At 37.7% G+C, this 17,723-nt stretch overlaps 1 protein-coding gene across 4 annotated transcripts in view; it reads right to left on the bottom strand.

Moving 5' to 3' along the window:
• The window catches only part of MAPKAP1 (MAPK associated protein 1), a 232,170-nt gene that overhangs the window by 196,001 nt on the left and 18,446 nt on the right, over nt 1-17,723 (bottom strand). For all 4 annotated transcript variants that reach the window (XM_007102665.3, XM_007102666.3, XM_007102668.3 and 1 more), the window contains 2 exons: nt 6,997-7,324; nt 4,446-4,535 (listed from right to left, as the gene is read on the bottom strand). In XM_007102665.3, the coding sequence (XP_007102727.1) occupies nt 4,446-4,535; nt 6,997-7,255 (349 nt within the window). In that variant the 5' untranslated portion in view covers nt 7,256-7,324. The remainder of the gene's footprint in view (nt 1-4,445; nt 4,536-6,996; nt 7,325-17,723) is intronic.

The raw sequence follows: 17,723 nt of genomic DNA, 5'->3' as shown, positions 1-17,723 counted from the left end.
TAGGTATGCAATTATATGACAGCTAGGATTTGCTTAAAAATAATCTAGGAGGGAAGGGGAGGTGAATGTCTAAATGACGCAAGACGAAACATATATTGCTAACTGCTGAAGCTGGGTGATGGGCACGTGGGGTTCATGACACCGTTCTCTCTACTTCTGTATATGTTTGAAAATTTTTTTTCTTTGTTTTTGTGTTTGAAAATTTTTATAATAAATAGTTGTTTTAAAGGAAATTCAAGCTAGGAAGGAAAAAAAAAAGTAAGTCACACATCATATCAGTACTCTGATCAAATCACCTCACCCAGGGTCCTTACAGGACTGTGCATGATCAGGTCTCCCACTGCTTACTTCTCTGATCCCACTCCTTCCCTTGCTTACTCGACTCTAACCAACAAGCATCCTTCCTTGCTACTCCTTGAGTACATCAGTCACACTTCTGCCACAGAACCTTTGAACTTGCTGTTCCCTCATCTTAGAACACTCATCTCCCAGTATCTGCCTGGCTCACTCCTTCACTTCCTTCAGATCTCTGCTCATCCACCACCTTCCTAATGAGACCTTCCCTGATCACCCTATATAAAACAGCAAGATCCCATGCCTAGCATTCCCTACCCATCTTAGTTGGGGGATATTGTTTTCTATGCCACTTCTCCCATTCTGACACCTGACCTCCTACGTTCGTTTAACTGCCTTTCTCCCCAACAACCTCCACGAGGGGAGGGACTTTGTCTTGTTCACTGCTCTACCTTCTAGGCCTATAATAGTGCATAACTGCCTTTGCATACTGTGGGAGCTAAATAAATACTTGTTGAATGAATAACTCTGGATCAGAAAAGCAGAGAAAGTAGTTGTGGGGATAGGGAGCAGAATGGGAGGAGGAAGGAGAGAGCAGATGGTCACAAAAAAGCAGAGATAAGACTGGAAAGGGTCACAGAGCCCTTCCTCCTGGTTCTAAGCCATTCATAAGGTACAGCTACACTTCTTGAGTTGCTCAACTTCAAGCTGCTCTTCAACTTTGACTTCACTTACTTTTCATTATTTGCAACTGAAAGTTTTTAATATAGAAGCTTTGGTAACTTTCCCGAACACTGGCTGTAGCTGACACACAGAGAAAGAAAGGTACAAGGGAACCCCAAAGACTCCTCAATATTCAAAGCTCCAGGAGCAGCTCCTTTCTGCCTATGGTATGGGAGAGAATGGAGCACAGTGGAGAGACTACAGTGTTGGGATCAGATTGGCCAGGAGAAGAATTCTGACTTTGTCACTACTTGTAAGTAAGTAACTTGGGAAAGTTAGTTAGCGCCTCTGTCCTCCAGTTTTCTCACCAATAATATAGAAATATTAACAGGTAATTTGCTCTACTTGCATGAAGATGAAGTAAAGTTAGTGGCTAGCATATTATAATCCAGTGGTGCTCAGAGCTAGTTACCCATCAGAATCACCCAGTGAGCTTCCGAAAAATATAGATTTGTGGACCCCAACCTCTACCTACTGAATCAGGAATTACACAGACAGGGCCTAGAAATGTATACAGAATGTCATTATAACATGCACTTTTGGATGCATTTCTGACTTTTATACAGCCATTGTATCTGGGAACTGTTGTCTTAAGAAACCAATAATAGAAGTTATAATAAGAAAACTTCAGGAATATTCATAAGTAACTGAAAAAAACTACATTATTGTTTTAAGTTATTATTTAACTTCACATGTAAATAGCCTTGAATTCCAATTAGACTTCAAACTTCTTAAGGACAGGAATCATGTATTCCCCAAAACACCTAGCACAGAATTACTATGCACACAGAAGTTGTAGAAGAAATACTTGTTAAATGACTCAATAAATAAGAATAATAACTAATTTTGTAAATAATATACCAACACCATTTTAAAACAATAAAATTAAAAATACTAGTCTTTGATTTGAGATTATTCCTGACAAAGGTGTCTTCCAATGACATCGTCTTCACATTTATCCATGCAGTTTTAGTTCCAGAAATACTAAAAGAATCTTACTATAAGGTATTACATTTACCATGTGGTCTCGTGGCATATGGGTCAGTAGGTTCATAAAGAACTTCGAGGTATGGACCAGATGGTTTCTAAGATCCCTTCTATCTCCTCTATGAAAAAGAAGCATTTAGGCAGTGTCTTAAAGAATAAACTGGATGTAGTAGATAGAATAACTGTGGCAAAAGAACATTCCATGGGAGGTCATCATATTCATAATGATGATTCTTCTAGTGGGGAATGAAATAAAACAAAGATAAAAAACAGATGAAAGGATTTTTAACAAAATGTAATTAGCAGAAAAAGAATGAGGAAATGAATGAATGATTACCTAGCCAAAATTCCCAATTAATATCAAAATGATTTGATGGTGGCATTTCTTGCCAAAAGAGAGTATGTATTTGAGAGATGTGTGAAAATAGAATGGCTGATCCATTTGCCAGGTAGATGTTTAGTGGACTGTGAACTCCACTTGTCTAACACATTTCAGGATAACCAGAGTGCCAGTCTGTGGTAATGACAGAACCCAGCTTAACAGAAAATTCAAAGGCATTCTTCTGTGCACTGACGAGGTTCACTCTAACCATCAAGAGTAACCACCAGGCAGGCTACTGGTCTGGCCAGAATCAAGGTCAACATCTCAAAGCATGAGCAGGCACATTAAGGAGCTCTTCCAGAAATAAGATCACAGCGTCAATTACTGAAATCTCTGAGACAGAAATAAAGGGAAGGAAACTGAGGGAGAGAGAAGCGGATATACATAATGGACAGTGTGGTTAAAATGAAAGCCAACAGGGGACTATTTGTTTCTCCAGCACATTCTGTGAAACACTGAACAAAAGTTAAAGTGGATTAGACTTTAAGGAGTGGGCAGGGGGGGTACCAAAACTTATTAGATGCATCAAAATTTAGGTTGAAGAAATTACTTCTCACATTGTGAAAGGGGTTAATGAAGATACATTTGAGATGCTCTACTCTATTAATTAATTTCTTTATTTATGATCATTTTAAGATATGGAAGTGAAGAAGGCAAAACAAAGGGTAGCTGGAGAGATGGGCTTATTAAACCGGCTCTGAATTCATTAAGGAGAGATAAATAGGAAAAACATTAAGATATACAAAAATATTGAAGAAAGTGGACAAAATAAATGATATAAGGGTTTTCCAGTTTATGCTAAAAATTACAGAGAGAAGTATTAACTAGATCAACAGAAACGGCCAGCCTGGAGAGATTTTTAAAGTATCAAGAGCAAAACTAAAAAGACATTCAAGAAGAACCATAGGAAGTCACGGAAGTGAGATATAAAAAAGAGAAAGAAGTGGATTTCTCATTCTAAACAGTCATTATTTAGAAGCAATCATTAAGAAAATCATACCCATTGAACACTCCTGGGTTTACAATTATAGTAGGAGAAAGCAATAACCACTTTATATGACATGGTTTAGCAGAAAGAGATTGGCCTTTAGGTGCAGACAGTGCTAGATACAAAACATGGCTCTACTGCACCACCACTTCCTAGCCTTGTAACTTTAGCAAGTTAAGTCTCTGTGACCCTCTGTTTCGTCTGTTAACGACAGCAATGATACCTCCACCTTATAAGACCACTGCATTGGAGGTAATGCACATAAGGTACTTACCACAGCACTAGGTAGGTGCTGCTGTTAATGTGATAATCATTAATATTACTGGTTTCATAAATATTATGAGGCAAGGGAGTCAGTCAACGAAAACTGACTGGACATGTATTATATGCCAGGGTGGTAGTGGGAGGTGCTAAGAAGATATAAAAGACAGACTGCAGACATTTATTTCAAAGGAGGAAAAAATAAAAAGTCTAGGAAACATGATAAAACATTAGAAAATATTTTCATAGCATTCTATTTTGTACTTTTTAAAAGTCTTCTCTTCTTGCTGAGATTGAAGCTTTGAAAATATATAAGACAGCCAGCTTTTTAATGTATCAATACATACCATATGAACACATACTGCGAATGCTAATACCAGCAACATAATGGTCTGTAAGCTAAAGGAAAAGAATTAGCATATATGCAAAAAAGTTTGTTACTGGGGCTAATGAGGCAAGGGAAAGTCTAGGTTAGACCTGCCAGGAGGGATCTACAATCCAGAGGCCCATCCAAATCATAGGTACACCCTGGCTCTAAGAACAAGGTACTGGCACAACAGTTTCTACAAAATATGCCCTGCACTCATCAATTCTTGTGACCCAGGAGGAGAAGTGGCCAAAAAGACAAGACCTAAAGAACACACAGCTTCAGCAGGCCAAGGCACCCAAGTGAAAGAGTTCAAAGCTTAAAACACAAGAAGTATCTGCCTAGAGGATTTAAAAGGATGAATTAAAAATAAAAGCTCTTATATAATAATATAAACTAAATATATAAATCTCAAATTAACAATTAAAATTATTTAGATTTACCTGATTGCTTAGAATTTCTTTCTTTCCACTGAATATTTTTGCATTTGATCTGGTTTTGTCTCTCTTTTCGGAGTCGTTCTAATCTTTGAGCTTGAAAAGAAATATTATAACTATAAGTTTGTCAATGAAAGTTTACTATAAACAAAGACATAATTAACTACCTTTATATGAATAAAGATGTTTTATATTGCATATGTAGGGAAAAAGTCATAAAATTTTAAAGGTGGCACCCCTGAAAAGCAAATACCAACAAAAACATGAAAATATTCTTGATTTATAATTGAAATTAGAGGATATAAAACATTAATAGAGATCATAAAGATAGTATTAACATGGAAGAGAATAATAAAATGTGAAAACTTCTGTGATTAATATGACATTTCATTATATAAATCATTAATAACGGTCTTAAAGGAATTTTAATGCACAAATGAACTGAAGTGAATATTACATTACAGGAATAAAATTACTGTTATGAATTACTCTACCCGTTTCAAAAATTAAAGATAAATGAACTCAGACTAGACTATTAAAGTTTTAAATATAAAATCCTTTATCTAAAAATCATGAAAATTATAAAATGTCAAAGCTATATAAATTAGCATAGCTTTTCTTCAGTGGGCTGAAACAGTTTATAGGTAGTAAAATAAATGATTTGTATCTTTGTAACATTAGTCAAATCTTAAAAAGAACAATTTTTCTTATACAAAATTTTAAGATATGCTGAAAGGATTAAAAAGTAAATTCCCTGGTCACTAGGATACCTCACAATCCTAATTAATTATTAGCATCCAAGTACTAGCTTAAGAAATTCCAACAACAATAATAAAAGCATCATCTAAAATTGTGCATTTGTGATTATATTACCACTGGCTGATCAACCTTCAAAAGTCAGTGAACTGATCTTTTAAAGAAATACTGTCCAGCTGCTGCACACGGAGACTACAATGGAAAAGAAAGTCATAACTGATGTCACCTCTTCAAATTAGTTTCCTCTTGCTAATCTTCAACTTCCTATCCTGGCACAATGCTAATAAAATAAATAAATAAAGTTTTCTTTCAACCACTTCCAAGATAGGAAATCTTACATTCCTGCCTTAGCCTTGTGGTAGGGAAACACTGAAACCAATCTTGCCAGAAAATTAAACTATGCTGGCAAAAGCATTCTGACAATGTCACTATATCTAACCAAATTCTAAGGAAGAAAAATACATTCAATTGCAATTAATAAATGTGAAGGGTACAGCCAAAGTAATATAATCATAAAGCTCTCAATTTAGCGGCATTCTCCTACTGAAATCCATTCAACCTGTCATAAAAGATATCATCTCAATAACTTGCAAGGAAGTCAGTTTCAACTAGAGAACCGAGAATCAATGGTTCTAAATTATATTCAAACCTTCACTCAAATCCTATTTTGATAAAAGTTCCTTTAGATACTGGGAAATGCTATTAATTATTTTCATCATGAGAGCAAATTATTCTTTGTAGATGTCACAGAATGCTGAATTCTGAACCAAAACCTTAACATGCTTTGCACTGTAAATTGTATCCTGCTCTACCTACAGTACTCCTTTACATACATTTTACATTTGGCCTGTGAAAATAAACATATAAATATTTTCAATGTTCTACTATATATCCTGCCGTTACTTTTCCTGGGAGTTAGCAGGTTATTGCTACTGATTAGGAGATTATATTTTTTGATTATCTAAAAAAAATAAATTATTTTGTAGAATACCCTGTCATATTTGAACAACTAGATTATTAAGTCTAAATAATTTATCTAAGTAAAGGACTTGGTTTATCACATTGCCCTTGAAATGCACCCAAAAAACTTAAGCTGGAAAAGGGCAATGATAAGTGTTTCAAAGCTAACGACTAAATAGATATATGCTAAGGTTGAGCATTTTCAAGCCACAATTATCAAAGGGTAGAGATCAACTAAATAAAGGTGACGTATCAAAAACAGGAGCACCTTTTCTAATCTCACACCCAGTGTAGGAATTCCTACTAAAAGCAGGCCTAACAAATATTCAGTTGTCTCCCTCCGAACCCCATACCCCGCTACAATTCCTCCAGGGCAAGAACTGTCTCGGGCAGCAGCACCCTTGGCTGGTCAGCTCTCTGTATTAAAGTTTCTTTATCATGTCAACCTGAAATCTGCCTCCAGGTAGCCTGCCTACTGGGAATAATGTTGCTCTGTGAAGATACACAAAACAGTCCACTTCCCTCTCTACACAGTCACTTTTTAGAAACAGAACACCCAACACTCCTCTCATAGCCAACTTTTTCACCTATTCTTTCTCTGTCTGCTTCCTTATCCCTCTTCTGTCTACCTCCTTCTAACAGCATCATTCCAGAGACTCTCTCCATTCACAGTCGCACAGATGGAGAGATTGCTTAGACTCACTGTTAGTGTAATACACGCACATTCCCGTTAATGCACAGTTAACTTTCCCCATTAAACCCATGCCAACGTTATGCATTATTCTATAAGATTGTTTACTGATTTAAAGCTCAGAAGACATGACTAAAAGGCAATGTTTACCTGTATTTGAGCGTCTTCTAATACCAAAGTCCCAACTTGAGGTAATATCGACTGACTGGGCATATACATAGCCCTGAGTCTCACCATTGCTTCCCTGAATTTCTGACCCACTGTCTCCAGGCATTGAAGGAGGATGAATCTTCTCTAGGTCAACATCATGATCAATGAGAACCATCTCACACATTCCTGTGTCATCACTGGTCACATGTGACTGTCGAATATGAGCTAGAATGATAGTTGGATTGTCCAAGAAGGCCATCCTTTCTGTGGGCCAATTTCCTTAAAAGGCTATTTTCTTCTCTTCATATTGTTTCACGGGCTCACCTACCTAGAAACACGATGTACACAGCAACATTTAAGAATGAGGCAGAAAATGACTGAATCATTTTTCAAACAAATTCAATGTGGTAAAATGCTACCTTGAAAATCAACATTTGTCCCTGTAGCTAGGAGCTTAAAAGGATTAAGTCCAAGCTGAAAGGAAATCCTTATAAGCTCTAGGGGCTACCGCTCTAGTCAATGAGATCTCCATGGTATCAGAGAAGATGGCTTACTCTTTTACAAAACAAGTAACAGTAACTCCTTAGGCCATTCAAAGCACATAACCACTGTTAAAACAATAAATTTCCTTTTCTTTCTCCCTTCATTCCCATGAAGTCTTCTCATTACTTTATAAGGTCATGGGGGAACAAGCTGTATTTTCCTCAAATGATGTGCTAAAGTATGAAACTGTATTTCAGTTTACATTTCCCCCTGCTGTCATATGGTTGTGAAATGTCTAAAAGGGCACAGACAATGCTTTCTGAGTTACCAGGAATTTTACAAAAATGGACCACCAAAGTAATTTTGTTCAATAAATACATTTTCCTTCATTCTGATTTAAGATAGTATTGTGCTTTTAAAATAAAACTTATTAATCAAACTTGTCTGCTACCAGATTAATTTCTTATTTTAGAAACCTAATTATAAGGACTGTTTCCTGAATCCTGTTAAAACTGTAATGATGTTTATTCTGGGAACAAAATGGTGCCTCCTCAGTTAAATGGGAATACTCAACAAAGAAAATATTACAGAATAGTAGTTAGGAACCTAAGGGCCTATAGGCAGAACTGGGTTCAAATCCTGGCCCTATCACTTGCTAGCTATATGATCTTGGTCAAAATAACTTTAACGTCAGTGAGCCTGTTTTCTTTCTTCATTCGTGAAATGGAGATTGCAGGGAAGAAAGGATATATAGAAGATTATGTAGGTAAAATGCTCAAAAGAACAGCTGGTACATAATTTAAAATTAGCTGTTATTAATAATAATGATGATGCTGATGGTTAAAATATCGTTACCAACTTCAGTTTTCAATTCTTGTTTAAAATAATCCTAAAATATATCAACAATTTATCCTTCTCTCGTTAAGTTCACAGCAGGTAAAGTAAGTGCGTGCTTCTTTCGTAACAGGACTCTGCAGGTCATCTGGGTGACCTCCCCACTCCTCTAAAACCATTATGAAGGGGCTTCCCTGGTGGCGCAGTGGTTGAGAGTCCGCCTGCCGATGCAGGGGACACGGGTTCGTGCCCTGGTCCGGGAAGATCCCACATGCCGCGGAGCGGCTGGGCCCGTGAGCCATGGCCGCTGAGCCTGCGCGTCCGGAGCCTGTGCTCCGCAACGGGAGAGGCCACAACAGAGGAAGGCCCACATACCACAAAAAAATAAAAATAAAAAAATAAAACCATTATGAAGTGCAAGGAATGTGAACAGTAGACTGAATATGTTCCTAGGAACAGTCCTAGAAGATATTTATTTTTAGAAAGACCTAGAACACCAGATTTTCTTGTCATTTGTTTCTTCTAGAAATGGAACATAGGGGGAAATCTAGTTAATAAATCATTATAGCTAACTGAAGTTTTTAAATTTTTTGTCTGGCGGTGGATCTTAAAGATACTGAGATTAAGAGGAAGTTTGACTAAGGAGCATCTCTGATCAAGTGAATTACATTAATTTTCATTTTTTCCCTTAAAAATTCACTAAGTACTTATTTTACACTGAAGCTACTAGGAAATGCAAAGGTGAGTAAGGTATGCCTGAGTCAAAAAGTTTATATACCCTAATATAGACTCAGTATATTTCCTAATATCATGGGATTCTTCTAAGTGTCAAATTTCTGAGACATTCAGTCGCAGAAACATTAATGTCAGCCCACCACTTTAAGTGTATTAATCAGAAAAAAATTACAGAAATAAAGGGGAGCATTTTAAGTTTCACTTGTAAAAATAAGTTCTTATATAACCACAAAGACGTATACAACCATAGGTTTAGTTATGACAGTATTTGTTTTGTAACAGAACCATGGAATCACAGATCAGCAGATCTACAAACATCTTTGTAGCAATCAGGACAAGCATCTTCCCCATGAAAGTAAGGCAACTAGGCACCAGCACAGGGGCAGGTGTTTTCAACTTCATATTGATTAGTTCTCCCCTGCAAAAACAAGGGCTTTCAATGAGAAGCCACATATTTAATGGGTGTTCTGGCACCAAAAAGTCAAAGGACAAAGCGGCAAAACTATACTGGGGTACCTTCAACAGAATCTTTTTCAAGAAAATGAACCTGTTCCATCACCTCTTACGAAGAAAAGAGTTATGGGCAAACACTTCTGAAGGCACATACCAACTCCCTAACTATTCTAACAGAACAGAGGCCCCCAAAACACCCTAACATGAGCAGGTATCTTCTCTATTAGTACACTATGACTTCATACAGTGAGAAATCTGTATGAATCACTCAACAAATATTTATTCCGTTCCAGTTCTGACAGGGAACTCCCACAGGACTGCCCTGGGAAACATGTTTTCCACTTCCTATGATGTACTTGAGGATTCAGACTGTAAGTTCCACAAGGACAGGGGCCATAATACCATATCCTTTCTGGCAACAAAGAATCTTGCACACAGCTGGAATTCAATAAATATTGCTGTCTGACTTCCAAGGACTACACAATTTTGTTTCAGAGATAAGTCATATATGAGCATGTCGTGTGTAAGTATGATTATAAAGAAAGAATTGCTTTTTAAAAAAATAATACAGGTACAAGAGCTTCTCTACAAATGTGCCCTTCAAAATTGTCACCCTTCAAAATTGTCGCTATCAACTTATTCCAAAACTACTTTTCACGACCAAAAGAATACGTTTTAAATCACTTGGACAGCAGCAAATTATCATTTGAAGGTAGATTTGATTTCTAAAACAAAGATATTCCGAACACAGACAAAAAAGCAAGTTATTTTCTCTGATCAGTTGTGCAAAGATCAAAGATCTTTAAAACCAAATGCTGGCAGGGGTTCAGAGGAATGAACACTCTCGTGCACTGTAAGAGGGAATGAAAATTGGGACTTTTTAGAGGGTAATTTGGTAGTATATATCAAAGTGTAAAACATGAATACACTTTGGACAACCCCACTTCTAGGATCTGCTCTAAGGAAATAACTGCAAAAATATTTATCTCAGGATTGTAATACTGAAGATCTGAAAGTAACCTAAGTATCCATCAACACTGCATATGCCAGGACACATACATACAACAGAATACTACACAGTAATTAAAAATACTTGGTAAAGAATGGATAAACAAAATGTGGTACACACATACAACGGAAAGTTACTGAGCCTTAAAAAATAAGGAAATTCTAAGACATGCTACAACATGGATGAACCCTAAGGACATTACGCTAAATGAAATAAGCTAGTCAGAAAAGGACAAATGCGTCATGACTCCACTTATATGAGTTACCTAGAGGAGTCAGATTCATAGAGACAGAAAGTAGAATAGTCTTTGCCAGGGGCTGGGGAGAGGGGAGAATTGGGAAGTAAGTGTTTAATAGGTATGTGTCAGTTTGGGAAGATGGAAAAGTTCTGGAGATGAATGGTATTAATGGCACATCAATGTGAATGTGCTTAATGCCACTGAACTGTAAACTTAAAAATGGTTAAAATGGTAAATTTTATGGTATACATACTTTACCACAATTTTTTAATGTCTGTGAAATGCCAGATTAAACAAATTTAAATAGGCTTTTTTCTTGCTGCTTAATTACAGCACTTCTCAAAGTTTTTAAACTACTAATGTATTATATGTTGTGAATCTCCAAGAGGGGGGAATCTAGTAACGTAATATATTCCAAATTCCAAACTTATTTGATCCCTAAACATTTTTTCCTCTAGAAACACTAAAACATATCAACATATAACAGAGTTTCACAGACATGGTTTAGAGATACTGCTCTTCACTTTTACAAATGGCCTTGAATGCCTTCCCTGAACGTCACCAATTCTTGACTCTCCAAGATAGTCAGTGCTTTTTAATATATACCATTAAGCTATCAGATAAACAATAATTAGATTGTTAGTAGATGTCCTACTTTTCAGATTTTCCCACTTTCTAACTCCAGGTTCCTCAAAGCATAAAGATTTGTTTTACTAAAAATGGAAGCAGGGATTTCCCTGGTAGTGCAGTGGTTGAGAATCTGCCTGCCAATGCAGGGGACACGGGTTCGAGCCCTGGTCTGGGAAGAGCCCACATGCCACGGAGCAACTAAGCCCGTGCACCACAACTACTGAGCCTGTGCTCTAGAGCTCGCATGCCACAACTACTGAGCCCGCATGCCACAACTACTGAAGCCTGCAAGCCTAGAGCCTATGCTCCAAAACAAAAGAAGCCACCGCAATGAGAAGCCCCCGCTCGCTGCAACTAGAGAAAGCTCGCGTGCAGCGTAGCAATGAAGACCCAACGCAGCCAGAAAAAAAAAAAGGAAGCAAAAGGGACAATGACAGAGAGTGGGAGGACAGTAAGAGATGTCCCAAAATGACACGGCCATTTTTAATGTACTGGATGGTCTCCTTTTATACTTCATTCATTCATTCATTCAACAAATATTTATTAAGTTCCTACTGTATGCTAAGTGTGGTTCCAGGTGCAACTTGGATGCTATTACCACTTCACATAACCATTTGATTTGTGTTCATTAATGATCATGTAACCTGCCTGTGGTAATTTGAAGCACACCCTAACAAGGGAGTAAATTTTTAGTAGGCTTAGATGGGTATCAAGTCTTAATATAAGTATATTCTTAATAATAACTTTATACACATACACCCTCCAAACTTTATTTGCAATATATTATAAAAAAGCAAAAACATAAGGTACAACACAGTAAAAAATTAGAAGAGAAAAGTGGCAAAGGGGAAGTAACTTAATATGAATCCATAAGCCAGTGCATGCCATGTACATTTTCTGCAGGTAGAATGGAGACTCCCAGAAGCAAAAAGCAATAATAACTAACCTTAACTTATTATAAAAGCTAGACTTGTTTTTCCCTTTTTACATGGATTAATTCATATAATTCTCAAAATAACCCCATAAGATGGTAACTATTTTTATCCCCATTTTATAGATGAAAAAACTGAGGCAAAGTAAGAAACCTGCCCAAAGCCAGACAGCTAATAAGTAAATAGAACCAAGAATCAAACCCAAGAGCTTGGGATCTTAACCACTCTATAGCCTCTCAAAACAAAGAAGAACCAAAAACTACAACAGCTATAATAAACATGATTTTTTAAAATCCTGTTGTTGAGTCCCAGGGCCTGAGAGAAATTTCTCCCATGGATCCTTGTGAAAGATGTAAGACAGTAAATGTGTTATGCAGTAGACTAGACCCTTAGCCTTCCCTCCACTAATGCAACCGTGATTTGTACAACAGCAAGAAATAAGCAGCACACTTAATAATTGTTCAAAACTAAAATTCATAAAATTTTACACATGAAATGAACTCCAGAGATCATCTACTTGTTGACCTGAAACCACAGAGAAGGGTTTACTTTAAATCCCCAGTTAGGTCTAAGTATCTTTCTGAAAATCCCTAGAAATTCATGCAACTTCAGCTACAAAGTCCATACCTAAAATATTCTGTCTCTTTAAATAACTCCACCAGAAGCAAATGAGCCCTCCTTATACTTCTTCACTCCCTAAGAAACCTGAGATAGCAACGTGACTTCAAATGCTCAAGTCCAGCCAGTGGTTGTTCCTGGACTTTCAAAACACTACACACTCACTTTCCTCTGCCAGACAGACTTCAAGCTGCCCTCACCTGCAATCTGTGAAAACTTGTCTGAATAAGCAACAGCCTGGGGCTTCTCAAAGGTCTGCAAACTCCCAATCAAAAATTACTGCTGCCCCATCAATGTGTCATATAAATGTTGGCATGTTAATTGTGTATTTATAAGATTGTTAATGGTTAGTTAATTTACCTCCCACACTATTATTGTACTTGAAATGATTTAACGTCTGCTGAGGGAGTTAACAACATGTAACAGCAGATGCAAGATTTTTTTTTTTTACCTTTCCACACTGTACCCCGACTTCATGGTATTAGCATTAGGCAAGTTGAACCTGATTCCTACACAAGATTCCTTAAGAATGTTATAGAAGCACTCACATTTATTTTGCACAACAAGAAATGATCACAAGTTAGAAAAACAAAGCCTTTTTATTATGTACATTTATAAAAACCAACAGACCCTGTTTTTTACTAAGATTTCAAAGTTCTTTGATCTAATTAAAGTTCAGAATTCATAACCCCTGGAGTTAGAAAATAAGTGAAATGACCATTAAAATAAAATGCACTTTATTGATTTTAAATCTCTTTTTCTAACTCTCTCCAATTTAACTCTAAATGAAATCTTCACTTATTTTTTAGAAGAGTAAAATTGAGCCATTTTTTTCCCCTCGGGGAATTAAAATCTTCTCCATGTGAATATGCCTAATTTAATTAAAGTAAACAGCGAGACCTTGTATCTAAAGAGTTTAATTTTTCCCTTCACATTTTTATTTCTATACTTTGACTAAAAGTACTTACTAGACCAAATTACAACAACAGAAAACAAATGCTTGTGTCTTCTTTCAAATAATATGGGATTCATTCACTAAACATCATTGAGAACTAGGCACTGGGACTCCTACAAAAATTTACATGAACACTGGCCTGCATCCTCCAGAGGCTTACAAGCTTCAGCAGATGAGCTATGTCATGTACATACATAACAGTAATATAAGGCAATATACTACCCGTCAAATAAGACACTAAGACAATATATTTTCCAAGAGACAAGAAAGCTACAGAAGGCTTTAGGAAGGAAGAAGGTGGCATTTAAGGATGGGCAGGCTTTCATTAGGCAAAAACACAAGGAGAACAGTAATAGATGACAATTACTGAGCTTCTTACTATCAGCTGTACTTTTTATGTAACAACATATTTCATCCTTACTACCACCCCAGAAAGTAGGTATTACTATTACCCCCATTTTATAGATTATTTAAAAAATTAAGGCTTAAAGGCGTTAAGTAACTTGCCCAAGGTCACTTGGTAGATTTTTGAGTCTTTGCAGCTCCTCCCATCACTGGGCTCACTTGTAATTTGCTGTGACCAACAGAATGTAGTTGAAGTAATGTGGGACTTCTGAATCTCGGTCTCAAGAGACTTTGCAGCTTCTGCTACAGCCTTCTTTGGACCATACTTGAATCATGGGAAGAAGCTCGGGATAAAAGACCAAATGCAGAGAGGCTCAGCCATCGATCATTCCAGCTACTGTGATACCACCCCCCACCGTGAGTGACTGAGGCCATCTGGGACCAGCCAGACCCTCACCAATCTACCAGGAGACCAGGTCTCCTCTCCTATCAAATATCTCCTGTGGACAGAGGAAAAGGGACCCTGGCCCTTCATTTTTCTTTCCCTGTACCACTAACCTCCACCTGAAATGTCTCTGAATCTTACCATCTGCCAAGATCCAGTTAAAGGGAGACTGGTACAGTACAGTGCCTCTCAAACTTGTCCACCGACACACCGGAAGGGCAGAGGAGAGTAACCATAAATCAAGGTAAGAGAGAACCTAGGGGAAGCCACGTAAAGCAACGTGCTGTAAGAAATTTATTTTTAGAATTCATTCATCTTTTGCATTCTATCCTATAACATACTGAACCGTTCTAATAGAAAAAAATATTTTACCTTTGAATATAGTCACTAAAACTGATAGTCCAGGAAGATGTGCCTTGCTTACTTTGTGGCTTCCAGGACCGACTGGCACATACTGAGATTCTCATAACCCCATTTTGAACAGCAAGGTCTACTGGAAAAACACAGACTTTGGTGTCAGAAATACCTGATTTTCTGAAGATGAAATGGTCCTTTAACAACGGATAACTCAAGATCTAAATATTGCTCAAAATGTTTCCTATGACAAGTATGGAGAAAAACCATAATTAATAATAACACCAAACTATAAAGTTCTAAGCACAACTTAGACTAAAATCAATATTATAAAGCAGTTATTACAAAACAATCAGTATTTCCAGTGTTTTGAAATACTTGTTTATTAGTTATTTGAAATTATTGTTATTAGCAATAGCTGTGAAACTTCAGACAACCTAACTACCCACCACCTCCACAACTCCAAAGCTGCCATCATTTCTGGCTGTTACAAGAAATCTGCCAGTTTGGTGCAACGTAGCCCTAAATTATTTTTCCAATGGGCGTTGTCTCTCTGAGATAACAGATTTGATTGACACTTGTTATGATAAACAAATAATTTTAGGTTTTACTTTAAGATTCCAGGTAAAAACGTTTACAGTTTTACCTAAAGAAATGAATAATGCCAAAGAAACTAGACTGCTTCTCCATGTGAAATTACCAGTGTAAGAGCTGAAACCGTAAGTAACACTCAACCGCTACCATTCATTGATTTCATTCGACAAATATTTATAAAGCACTTACTATGTGCCAGGCACCAGAGACACAATGCTGAGCAAAAAAATTTGAAAAGACCTGGCAACTGCCTTCATGGAGCTAAAGTACATATGGTAGCCAACATTTTAAGATGGCTCCAGAAATTCTTCTCTTGATATCCATGCCTCTGTGTTATTCCCTCGAGTGTGGGTGGAACCTGACTTGCTTCTAGCCAAGAGTGCAGCAAAAGTGATGGAAGAGTCATTCCCTTGATTACTTTGTTACATAAGACTTCATCCTAAGCAACCCGGGAGAGAGATTTTAAGCCAGAGATTTTCCTGCCGGTATTGAAAAAGCAAACAGCCATGTTACGGAACTCTAAGGCAAGAATCTGAGAGCAGCCTCTAGGAGATGAGCGTGGTCGCAGCCAACAGGTAACAAGGAAATGGGGACCTTAGGCTGGAGTCCACTGACACCTTAATTTCATCCCTTTGAGACCCTCAGCAGAAAACCCAGCTGAGGGAATTCCCTGGCAATACAGAGGTTAGGACTCCACGCTTCCACAGCTGGGGGCCTGGCTTCAATCCCTTGTCAGGGAACTAAAATCCCACAAGCTGCGTGGCGCAGCCAAAGAATAAAGAAAGAAAGAAAAGAAAAAAAAAAAGAAAAGAAAAAGGAAAAAAAAAAAGAAAACCTAGCTGAAGCCATGACTCCTGACCTACTGAGAGATAATAAATTTGTGTTGTTTTAAGCCACTAAGTTTGCAGTAACTTGTTGGGCAACAACAGAAATGAAAATAGTGCTGGAAAACAGCCTAAACCCCTTCACCTTCACATACAACATTTAGGGCTCTTTACAACCCAGTTTCGTTCATCTGCCCCTTCTCCCCAGAAGGCAACTCCCAGGAGTATTCTGAACACAATCCAGCCTTTGGTAATGATACTTCCTTTGTGTGAGATGAACCCTTATCCTCCAATACAAACCTTCTTCTTCTAAGTCCAACTCAAATATTTCTTCCTCTGTGAACCCTTCTCGAATTCCCAGGGTCCAAACTGTTTTTTTTAAAAAAATAAATTTATTTATTTATTTTTGGCTGTGTTGGGTCTTTGTTGCTGTGTTGGGTCTCTGTTGCTGCGCGTGGGCTTTCTCTAGTTGCGGCAAGCGGGGACTACTCTTCATTGCAGTGCGTGGGCTTCTCACTGCGGTGGCTTCTCTTGTTGTGGAGCATGGGCTCTAGGCGCACGGGCTTCAGCAGTTGTGGCGCAGAGGCTTAGCTGCTCCGTGGCATGTGGGATCTTCCCGGACCAGGGCTTGAACCTGTGTCCCCTGCCTTGGCAGGTGGATTCTTAACCACTGCGCCACCAGGGAAGCCCCGCCAGGGCTTGATCCTGTGTCCCCTGCCTTGGCAGGTGGATTCTTAACCACTGCGCCACCAGGGAAGCCCCGCAAACTGTCTTAAAAGCATTTTATTTCTACCTTTAATACAGTTAGTTGTATGAACATAGTGTTTAAGGAATTGCCAATTTCAAATTTTTTAATTCTAGATTCAGAAATGTGGTTACTCCGTTAAGGTATATATATATATATCTCCCTCAGTCATTTGTAAAGTTGTTAAAGACAGAAATCCCTGGACCCTCACCAACAGTGATACAGTGGTTCTAATGTGGTGGCTCTCAATTGGAAGGCAATTTTGCTCCCCTGAGCAAAGGTCTGGGGACGTTTCTGCTTGTCAAAATGGGGGTGGGTGCTATTAGCATCTAGTGGGTAGATGCCAAGGATGCTGCTAAACATCATACAATGCACAGGACAGCACCCACAACAAAGTCTTATCCCCCCCAAAATGTCAATATCAATAATGCGGAGGTTGAGAAACCTTGCAGTGATGTGTTGTTTGAAGCCACTAAATCTGTGGTAATTTCCAACCCCCGAATGGTTTCATTAATACAAAGATTAATACATAC

Source organism: Physeter macrocephalus, chromosome 9 (assembly GCF_002837175.3).
Source record: "Physeter macrocephalus isolate SW-GA chromosome 9, ASM283717v5, whole genome shotgun sequence".
Lineage (NCBI taxonomy): Eukaryota > Metazoa > Chordata > Mammalia > Artiodactyla > Physeteridae > Physeter > Physeter macrocephalus.
This window is presented reverse-complemented; position numbering and strand designations above follow the sequence as displayed.